Genomic DNA, 11,429 nt, shown 5'->3' with positions numbered 1-11,429 from the left:
TTAAACCATTCAGACACAACAGAGACAAAATCAAAACTGTCAGATGACTCATTACCCGCGATAATAACGCAGAACTAGTCCAAACAGTTTGGAAATAATTTTATTTCTTTCCTACTTATGGAAAGTTTCTGTTTATGCCATAGGTTTGTGGTGCCTTTCTATACTAAAGAAAAAGATATAAAATGTCACATATTTCAGAACGTCTCATCTTCCTGTCCGATTTAGTTGTAAACTTTTGGCAGTCGCACAACTTCAAATTTCCTGCAGAAGCTTAAAAAAAAAGAAGAAAATTGTCATATTCTGGCTGATTTTAAAGTTTGAGTACAACTGTAAGTCTCAGCAGTTTTTTCCAAGGAGTAATTGGATTGAGTAATATTCTTTAGATCATTTGTATTATTTTATTTACATTGGGATTTTTTTTTCTTTTTTGTATCATTTTTCACCGGAGAAAATATATCTAAGTTTTTTTGGGCAAAAGTTTTATGTTTTCCTTCAATTTAAAATCCAAAACATGATGTAGCATGATGCTTTAAAAAAAAAATTAGATCTATCTATCTATCTATCTATCTGTCAGATTTCATGTATTAGACAGTAGATATCAGCTAAATGACATAAATCAGTAGATGTCAGGAACTAATTAAACTGATTCAACACATTATATAAAATTATGTAATACAGTCAATCCTGCATTATTTACTTCATATGTTTTCCATGTAACACAAGGCTGTCCCACATGTGGCCCAGGGGTCATTTGAGGCCGACTGAGTCACTATTTTTAGCCCCCCTACCACAGTGGACACTTTAGGGAAAGAAAAAGGTTTTTCACTTTTATTGACCGTGTTTTTGGTTACATTTTAACTCTGCAGTAAATAGACTCATCCCCCCCCTCTATATTCATTAAACTTGTCCAAATACAGCAAGAGGAGAGCCACATCCTGTTCAGGTTCAGACTAAAGAATGTTTCTAGTCCAAAAATGAAAACAACTGACCCAAACATACATGGGAATTGTTTGCCTTTCTTTTTTTGATAAGGATCACGAGAGACACTTTTGTGTGTTTTGGATCAACAACAATTTACAAGTTTGCTTTCTATTACTTTGTTTAAAATGTTGCATTTCTAGTATATGATCAAACAGATAAAAATATATGCAACAAGAAACGCATTTTTCCATTTTTATTTCCTGAAAACAAGGTTTCAATTAGTGGCCGATAAATTGGCCTCGTTTTCGTCATGTCAGCATTTTTAAAGACTGGTGATCGGCCCAAACATTGCAATTGGTGCACTCCGAGTTTTACATTTTTCTAAATTTAACCACTTTGGCTCTCATGGCAAAAAATTTGGATATCTTAATATATCTGAATAATACACACGTCACATTAAGAGTGACATTGACACTCGTGGCTCCAAACTGGTGATGAGCGGAGCAGGAACGATCCCGACTCCATCGACGCCAAAAGGAAATGACCACAAAAGACACGGTGAGCAGGAAACACAAAATACTCTTTATTAAATATACAAAATTTGTGAAACGGAATTGCATCACGGATTGTAAACGTTCCAGTCTTACACTGAGCACATTCTGCCAGCTTCACACTCGAGAACAAAACACAGTCGATTCAAAAGGTAAATAAAAACCTCGCCAAATGGAAGACATGAAAGAGAATGCTTATTCCTGCACTCTGCGAGCGCCGAGTCACCTCTTCTACGTTTCTACAGTCATCTGCACTCTTTGTATTGCGGCCGCCCAGCTGAACGGATGTGACGACATACGTGTGATTTATTTTCTTCTTCTTTTTTTTTTTTTAATGTTTGATGCTTTGAGCTCATTGGCGAATCATCGTCAAGGTGTGGAAGGAAGGCCTAGTGCTTAACCACAGAGCGATTAGGAAAGTGCAATACGGCGTGAAGTCGATCTAGCGATACCAATATCACAAAGACGGGTACAGCAGAGTTATTCTTCTGACGATTAAGTAGTGCAAGAACATTCACGAATGCTGTTTGAGGTGGCATCATATCAGAATACTTTATGGTGTATTAATCAGCTCTATAGGTTAAGTTTCAAGGTTGTGTGTTTATGATTTTGTTTCCTTATGTTTTTTTTTGTTTTTGGCATGTCACAGTAAATTGCTGCTAATACTCATTTTCTATTTGTATGCATACAGTTGATTCTTGTGCTAAACGATACCACAAAGCGCAATAATTAGAGATTCGATGGCTTTAAGTCCGCGCGAACACAAAATACAATGAAGTGCCAGCCTAGTGAACATCGAAAGGAAAACAAACTCAAAAAAATAAAAGTAAGGCAGCGTTTGGCAATTTAATACGTATACACGGCGAAAAATGCGGTCCCTTTGCGGCAACTCATGTGTCAGCAACACACGCATGTGAGGAAGCAGGACGGAAGATACCGATACTGTCGCCGCCTGAATCGGTTAGCTTATAACGCTGAGCGTCGGAGGGGAAGGGAGCTAGCTAGCCAGTTAAAAACAAACAGCACTTATCCTGTGTTCGAAACATGAAACCTATATTCACCTGTTGGCTTTATTAAGAACACTTGAACATTCAGGTCCGTTCTCAGTGATGTGAAAGGGTCAAATGCCAACCCCGTCTCATTTGGTTTGCACGTTTTAAAGAAGAAGAAGAAAAAACGAGTATTAGCATTCGCTGCTAACAGGCCACATCTCATAGCATCTGGAAAAAAAATGAGGGAGCCAAACGAAAGAAGCAATTTTTCTTACGCTGATGAACTCAACATGAACTCTGAAAATACTCTGACATGCAGAACTTTCTCATATTTTTGTCACATTCCAACACCAAACTTTGCTGCATTTCTCTGGGATTTAACATGACAGACAGGAAGGCATCCTCGATGAGGAGTGGAAAAAAAAATGATGCATTGTTCTTAAAATTGTATCCCAAGTTTTAAAAACCTACAATTTGTGGCACATGTTTAATTTAGCCCCCCTGAACTTGGGTTACCTGTAAATAAAATCCAGTGCTGTCGACACTAAGCCAACTCTAAACCAAAAACAAGAAAGCTGATCAGGGTCAAGCTAAATAAACTACAAACCTGCAATACAAATGCATGCCACACTTTTTTTTTTGCTTATTAAAACATAAACCATGTTTCATTTTCCTTTCCCCTCACAGTTATGGACTATTTTGCGTTGTTCTCTCATACAACACAATGAAGTTTGCATTTGTAACGTGACAAACAGAAAACGTTCAAGGCTTATGAATGCCTCTGTAAAGCTCTGTATTTGGCCGATTTCGCTTCCCTTCCTTCCATTCTTGCCTGTAGTTGACAGATCTGTCGGTCAAGCCTCGACTTGCAGGGTGACTCTGTATTCCCCGCCGTGCTGCGTTATCCGTCAGTTACAATTTGCTGCTGTGCGAGTGCGGTGAAGGCGGGGTGATTCTCTTCAAGTGCATTCCAACCATCTTATAAAAAGGTTGAATAAACAGTCGATTTATAAAAATAAAACCCAAAACCTGCTGATGCCTCGTGTCTGAAACGTCAGAAATCCTCTCCTGTTCTCTCCCGCATAACAAAACACAACACCTTCCAGTTTTAAGCGTCAAAACGTCGTAAGAAATGTGCGAGCACTTTCTAGGCACACGAGAAAACAGACATCTTCCGCCTTTAAGATGAGATCAGTCTGAAAGCCATGAAAATGCCCCGCGCTGATCTGACAGTTTGTTAGTAACTGGACCCCCCCAAAAAAATGTAATAAATAAACACTTTAAATTCCCACTTTAGGGAAATTTTGTGACGACGGAGGCGCTAAGCGCGGTGAAGAAAGAGGATTCAGATCAGGATGCCAGACTGGCAGCGCCTGGGTTTGGAACCCTCCACCAGGCTCTGGGAGCCTGACGACAACCTGAGGACGCGCTACATTCAGAACCACCAACCCGCCGCCACCGCCGAGAAAACAGAACGGGGAGGGGGGCTCGGGGTCAAGCATGCCAGCTAGAAAACATCACCTCGACACCTCTGGGTGCCTAAATATCTGTATCAAAAAGGACAGCATAGCAGTGACTAAACAGAGAGCTGTTGTGGAGGTTTTCGAGTGAACACGTGAACTAGAAGGTCAGTCATTTGTTGATTTTTTTTTTCTTTGTTTTCATTTGAACTTGGGGCGCACTTGTAGCAGCGTTGGCTTCTGCTCCATGATTCGCACCAGCAGAGTGTCGATGTAGTCCTCCAGGTCTCGGACCTGAGGCTTCAGCTTCTTCAGCTCCACCTCCCGCTTGGCCAGCAACAGTTTCTGACGCTCGAACTCGGCCCTCTGCCCCTCCAGCTCGGCCTCGCGCTGCACCAGCAGGGCCACCAGCTCGCTGTGGGTCAGGTGGTAGTACGAGCCCGCTCCTTCCGTCAAAGCCTGAGGACAGACAGACACAGAGTGGGATCGCGTTTTAAACTGACCTGAAAATTAAGAACGGAGGCTATTAAAAAGCTAAAAAAAAAAAATAGAGCTCAGGTTCAGATAGAATAGAGAGAACCAAGTACTATTTTTATTCCACTTTATATACATGAGCTACTTTGCGTTGGGTTATCATATAAAATAAATTAAAGTTTTCAGTTTAAACGAGACAAATTGTGAAGGGCTGTGGACAACAGAGATGCACCAATAACTTGGAGGGCCAAGAAGTCGACCTGATTGCCCTGATTTGGGGAGATCGGCTGATACTTATATGAGAAACCAAAATTTTAGCATTTAAATGTGATAAAATGTGAAGGGTTATGAACAGCAGGGGTGAACCGATAAATTGGACAGCCAAGAAATCGGCCCGATTTCCTTAGTTATGGGAGACTGGCTGATTCTTACATGAGAAACTGATCTGATCCTCCCATTTTATCTACCGCTAGTAAGTTCGTTAAAATTAGCCACTTTTTCTCTAACAGAGGGCTGGCTGACAGATCTGCCCACCAGGTATGGTCAGGACAATCGTCACCCCACTGTTGCCAACTTAGTGACTTTGTCACAATATTTAGCAACATTTCACACAAAAATAAAAATCGGTATCGACCAAAATCAGAATTGGTAGGCCAGGCGTTTTGGAGAACTGTAATCGGTGCACTCCTAGTAAATACTTTGTAAAAGTTTGTATCAACCCTACAGCAGCAGTAAATGAAAAGAAACCCAAATTTGCAAGGCCATCAACCACATTGAATAATGGTTGATGGCGCTTATTCATTTATTTTTTTCTACCTTCTTCCTGTCTGCCTCCTGCTCGGCGATCTGGCTGCTCCTCCCTGGATGGATGGTGGACTTGAGCTTCTCCAGGCCGGTGGCCAGCACTGACCGCTTCTCCTCAGCCAGCATGGCAGTGGTCAGGGGCTTCACTGGGTGGGGGCTACAACAACAACAACAATAGCAAAAAAAACACAAACACACAGTGAGCCATTCACATTGTCCCAACACTGACCCGACTCCCAACCTACTGCCTGATGAGCTGCCCAGCTACCACTCTGGTGGTCATAGTGGAGGTCTTATATTTATAACAACAGGCGAAAGAAAAGAAACTTTAATCTTAGCTTTTATTGTGAAATGTACACAATTTCCTTTGGAACAATATCTTCCTCTGGAAACAATGGCCGTGTTTGGAAACTGTGGCTTCCTTTCTGAGCACAAATAAACGTATACCAGCTCTCTAAAATCCTAGTATGAAGAAACATATGAGACAATGTCTTCATAAAAGCACAGGAAGACAGTTTCCTGTGTCAATGACCTACGTGCAGCAAACCATCACTATCTGAGTGTCTTTAGTGCAATTGATGCAAGATTAATCCTTATTAAAGCTCAGTTTGATTTTTTTTGTTGCCCTCCAGTATGACACCAGACATTAAGGAATCCAAACCAACATTGTACTTCATCCTGATTAAGGCCGACATAGGGTTAACAGGTGTAAAATGTCTACACATTTTACACCTGGTGAAAAGTGGTGAAAATTAATCCTGAAATGAAGGATGTAATTGTATGCATAGGTGTAATCATGAATTGTGTGAAGAGTGTTATTACCCCAAGCTGAAAAGGAAATGACAAAACAGCACCTTTTTTCTCTCATGTAACAAGCTTGATTTCTGGTTGATGTATTGGCTGTGTGAGAACACTGGCTGTCCCCGAGGAGAGGGGTGTGCTGTGTGTGTGTGTGTGTGTCTTGGGACAGAGAATAAGCGTGGTAGGCCTGAAGGTAAAATAACTGCTAATTGGCCCGAGGCTTTAGTTTCCCCCTCTCCTGTTACCACAGGACACGCAGACAAAACCTGCAGAAGAGTCCTGTTGACACCAGAGGAAGTCTACGCGTTTCAACAAAAGCGACGAAACGCGGACGATCACACCACAAAGAAGAAGAAGAAGACCCCCTGAGAGTCAGCACAGGAAGGAAGCAAGGCAGAAGCAGAGGAGGAATACGAGAAGACAAGGAAGAAATCCCTTTTCCACCTTTTCACCCAGCACTGAGCACGTGCGACCTCACCTGCTCGGCTGATTGGCCGCTTGCCGCCGCTTGGTCACATCCGGCTGTGGCGTGGCGCCGGGCTCTGAGCCGGGTGGCTCTGTCGCCGAAATGGTTGCGAGTGGAGAGAGGGCAGAGAACGCTACATGGAAGCTATTGCTTTCAGGAATTAGAGAAGGAGCAAATGTGTTAGGGAAAGGGAAGACAGGGTCTAGCTGAGCAAAGGAGGATTCCTGTATTGCGCAGGGATCGCTCCCGAAAGAGGACGGGAAAAGTTGGTCAAAGGCAGGTGCCAGCGTCCCCTCGGAAAGGGAGCGCTGCAGCGCGGCATGCTGCCCCTGTGGAGACTGTAAGAAGATGTCGTCCTGATTTCCCTCCCCTATGTCACTGTGGATCTTTGGATTAGAGCTGCTGTCTGGCGGTGGGGCAGGCAGAACCTGTAATCCATCGCCCCCTGTCAGGCTTGTCTCAACGTTCACCAAGTTGCCTTGGTGGAACTGGAGAAATTCTCCAAATATTTCATTCTGGTTGACCTCAAAGTTTGATGACTGCGATAGATTTGTATGACCCATTCTAAAAAGATCATCAGGGACTGCCTGAACGTTGCTCATCTCACCACTGCGAGTAGAGTTAGCTGAGAATAGAGTTTCATTCAGCTCTGACCCGTTGGAGAATGAGTGAGAATCACAGGTTAAGTAGTCCTGCGAGTCAGCGCTGAAATAATGGCTACGGCGTAAGGTGTTGCTACTCTGTTCAGGGGTCTGTATGTTCAACCAAGCGGTGTCAAAGTCCTGGCTAGGACTGCTTGCAAGGTTACTGACATTGAGGTATTCATCAAAAATCCCAAATTCCACATGAGAATAAGGGCGAACCTTCTGCGCCTCAGAACCAGTGTTCTCATTGGTCACATCCAACAAATCTTGTTTGACCTCAGGGGATGAGGTTATGACAGGTACCGATGGTAGTGTGGAAGAGAATTCATCGTCTGAAGAAGCAGGCATCAATTCTTCCGTGGTACTGTTCTTAGAACGAGCGCTGAAATCCTCAGAAGGATCGACAGTGCAATCTTTACTTTCTTCTTCACCATCATTGCTTGATTGCTGACACACAACAGACGTCGTTTGTAGTGTCTGCAACAGATCAGGGTTCAGATCAGGAGTTTTAGGTGTTTGACTACCTCCAGGTTCACTTTCTGTTTCCTTTTCCGACGTCGTCAGAGAAAGAGGCTGAAACGAGTCCCCTAAAAAGTTCCAACCAACCATTTCGGCATGACTATCCTCTGGTTGATCAACAGTTTTATGTGAATCGGCAATCAAAAACTGATCAACGGACTTGTCAGCGATGCCGTCTCCAGACCCTGAGGTCTTTATGGTTTTTACAGTAGTTGAGTCGGAGGAATTCTTGAAGTGAAGGACGGTGCTTTCCGCTTCCTCAGAGGACGACACAGAGAATTTCTCAGAGTGAGATGAAAAACAGGAGAGCACGTCTTCTTCGGTCGAACTGCCGAGGCCCGATGAGCTGGGGTCTGGAGAGCTGCTGCTGTTGTTGTTGAGTTGTGCAGATGAGATGTGAAAGGGAGCAGCATTGATATTAGTGTGCGTAAAATCATTAGTAGTGTTGCTGTCCTGTTCGGTCACAATGAAATCAGTCGGTTCAGGGGAGTTAGTAGGAGTGTTCAACGTCGAGTCATCGCTGTCAAAGCTTCTGTGTTCTGGGATCGTTTCAAGGAATTTTGGAAAGGTGTCAAAGTGAAGTGCGTTGTTGTTCCTCATCTGGATAGGAAGTGGAAGTTCATTGGATAAAATTCTGCCCCCAGGCTGATCATAGAGAACATCACTAATATTTGTTTGCTCGTTTGCATCCGGGACTGGTTGTAATTCACCTTTACTACGGTCGTGTTCCAGTGGATGGTCATCGACTGTGTTTTGCTGTGTTCTGCTTTCCATGGCGAACTCCTCGGGAGACTGCAGTCTGCCAGCTGCAAAAGCCTCAAATGATTCGTCCCACTCCAAGTCCAGGTTACGCTCCTCAGCAGACAGAAAGGGGTTTGACAACTTCTTGATTAAAGGTTCTTTATTTACTAAGGGAACTGGAGGGAGAGGTCTCTCAACAGGTTGGTCTTTGGCATCAGCCGTGTCCTCTACTGTTGGGCTGTCTTGCATCAAGTCAGGATTACTTGACTGTGGAAAGAGGTCGGTTATGGGGGGCCGAGAGCTGGAAAGATAAGGCAAAGGAGGCAGCGGTGACTTCAGTGTCTGGTTAGTTAACATTTCTGTAAAGAAGGGGTTGTGCTGTAAGCGGGAGTAGAAAGGGTTGCACTGGGATATGGGAGGCGGTGTGGTCTGTGAACGGGAAAAGGGGTTAGTGTGGTGCAGTGCGGAAACCAAAGAGGTAGGATCACCGGGGACACCCGGGGGATGGCGACTAAGTGGAAGAGGTGGTGGGTGGGGGTCAGTTCTGGGCTCTAACTTAGTGGAGACCACCAGGCTGTGAAAAGAAGGACACACAGTCCTCTCAATTAGTCAGGCTTGTTCACACTGCTCAACGTAAGCTTGCAAAAAGCATTTGGCTCAAGTCACATTTTAAAGGCATACTATGCAGAGTCTGTCCCATTGGCATAAACTGGATTGTTTATTAGCGGATAAAAGACGTTATTTCCCTGGTTTACCTTAGATCTGATGGTTTGTTCTGAAATCGATTTCATAAAAAAGCATGCTGCCATAGTGCCTCATTCAAAGACAATAGAAACTCAGTCGATGGTGTAAAATGTTTCTCTAAAAAGGAAAATTACAGAACTGCACTCATTATAGAGCTCCTTAAAAGCTACTCTTAACCTTTGAACCATTTCATGCCCCAACCAGAAACTCTAATACTTTTCATTGGGATCTTATCAGACAGGCTAATATAAACTAGTTATAGTTGAAAAATCTAAAATGAACTTGTAAATAGAGTAAAATGTCACATACTGAGTAAAAATAGTCCACCTTTGTGCCATTTAGTCTTAGTATACAACACATCCAGTTGTTCTGTGAAGGCCTTAGTGGTTTATTAAAGTGCACAAACTGCATCTAGAAGAATAAAAGTAAGAATGCAGTTGTGAATAAGCAGGGTCATGTTATAAAAACAATCGACATGTTCGTCCATCTGAAGCGTCAGGGGACAGAAATCTCTCAAAATAATAATAAAAAATTCTATTCGTATTTTATTAAAATCAAGAAATATTTGTGCCCTTCTTAGAAATAAGTGGAATTAATAAAAAACAAAAGGAGCAAACTTTTTCCAATCACCACATTTCTCCTCCCTGATAGGAGAACCAAGACCCCAAACATAAGGCCACAGTTTCAATGACATGGTTTAGATCAAGGTATTTTTATATGCTAAAATGGTCCAGTCAAAGTTCAGACTAGTTGAGTTTACTGGATGCTCCTCATCAAATCTGACTGAGTTCGAATCGTCTCTAAAACGATATATAGAGACAAATTCAAAAAGACTGGAAGGTCTTAAAAGGTGGTTTTACAAAGTATTGCCTCAATGAGGCCAAAATATAAATGTAGGCCACACTAGTCAGATTTTAAATTGTTAAAATCTTTGAAAACAACATCTCCGAAGTTGTTTTATTCCTACATTGTATTGGATTACAACACATGAAATCCCAATAGATTTCACAAAAGTTTGTGGTTGTAAGAGAATAACATGTAAAATGAATCCAGGGTGTGAATACTTTTTCCAAAGACTTAAACTGTTACGGCTAACAAAAAAGGACATAAAAACAAAATAATTTCTGCACCACGTGAACTTCATGACCTCCGAGCCACATCAATATTCTTATTTACAGTGTAAATGAAACCAGAGAAAAACAAGCTGTGATTCATGCTAACGCCGTAAACCTCTGAAAGTCCTAGAATGGCTCAGACAGAAAACCGCTTATTTTTAAAAAAAATTTATTTATCCCCATTTTCAGAAATTCTTCAGTTTTTGGTACATTGAATGCAGCATTAGGTGGCAGCAAAGCAGAGAAAAGCCATGTGTAAAATCATAGTTGATATTCTGCATGGTATGCCTTTACACATTCATTTGTTTGTTTTTTTTTTACATAGAGTTCTTTGCAACATATATTGCTTATAGAAAGAAAAATAAAATCACATTTGATCAAATAATGATTAATGAAAACCATCTACAATCTTGATAATTGCTTTGTATAAATATAAACCCACCAACTAATACCGTGTTAGAGCAAGACATCACAAAATATAGTATGAAACTTTCATTACACTTTATAGTAAATATATAAAAAGCTTTTAGTTCTTTTAGCTTTTAGCTCTGTAGAAACGCTACATGATTATTTTTTTTGCTAGCTATTATTATTAGCCACCTGTCACTAGTTGCTCTGCAGTCATGCATAAAGCTGATTTCCCAGGTATACTTTTCAACAAAAATAAATGGCAGCTGCCATTAAACACAAAGGAGAATTTATTTATTTTTTTTACAAATGTAACAAGAAAATAAGCTCTTCTTTACATTTTAGCAGCAGCAGAAGCGCAAAAGCAAACAGAACAGTGCGGTCGATTAGCAGCAGGTTTATGGAATAAGATCAGCTTGGAAACTAAATGTTTTTTTTCCTTCACCCTAAACCTCACAAATTAATGTGCAAAAATGTGTACAGCTACAAAACAGTTTGCATTGCTGTTAAATTTATAGTGAGTAAAAAAATAATAAAATATGTTGGACTCAAAGTCGTTCATGTTAAACTTTTTAATCTGTTCCTTTCATTAAAGCTTGAGGTTGTTGCACGACAAAATGGACGGCAAAAAGTGAGCGGGTATGAAAAGTTTTTCAAGTGTTAGATGAGAGTTATCTGATGCCTGAACAAAAGACTAACAGAACGAATGAAAAGCTTCAGTGCGGCGGATGCATTTCATCACATTAGTGGTACAAAACACCACAAATGATGGCAACCAATAATTTAAAA

General features: G+C 41.5%; 1 protein-coding gene across 3 annotated transcripts in view; it reads right to left on the bottom strand.

Moving 5' to 3' along the window:
• Window positions 1-1,480: 1,480 nt before the first annotated feature.
• Window positions 1,481-11,429, bottom strand: part of rab11fip5a (RAB11 family interacting protein 5a (class I)) — a 30,966-nt gene continuing 21,017 nt past the window's right edge. For all 3 annotated transcript variants that reach the window (XM_028001578.1, XM_028001579.1, XM_028001580.1), the window contains 3 exons: window positions 6,482-8,947; window positions 5,215-5,359; window positions 1,481-4,383 (listed from right to left, as the gene is read on the bottom strand). In XM_028001578.1, coding sequence (XP_027857379.1) covers window positions 4,126-4,383; window positions 5,215-5,359; window positions 6,482-8,947 — 2,869 coding nt within the window. In that variant the 3' untranslated portion in view covers window positions 1,481-4,125. The remainder of the gene's footprint in view (window positions 4,384-5,214; window positions 5,360-6,481; window positions 8,948-11,429) is intronic.

This window comes from Xiphophorus couchianus, chromosome 19 (assembly GCF_001444195.1).
Source record: "Xiphophorus couchianus chromosome 19, X_couchianus-1.0, whole genome shotgun sequence".
Taxonomy (NCBI): domain Eukaryota; kingdom Metazoa; phylum Chordata; class Actinopteri; order Cyprinodontiformes; family Poeciliidae; genus Xiphophorus; species Xiphophorus couchianus.
The sequence above is the reverse complement of the archived record's forward strand: the minus strand, read 5'-3'. Positions and strand labels throughout refer to the sequence as shown.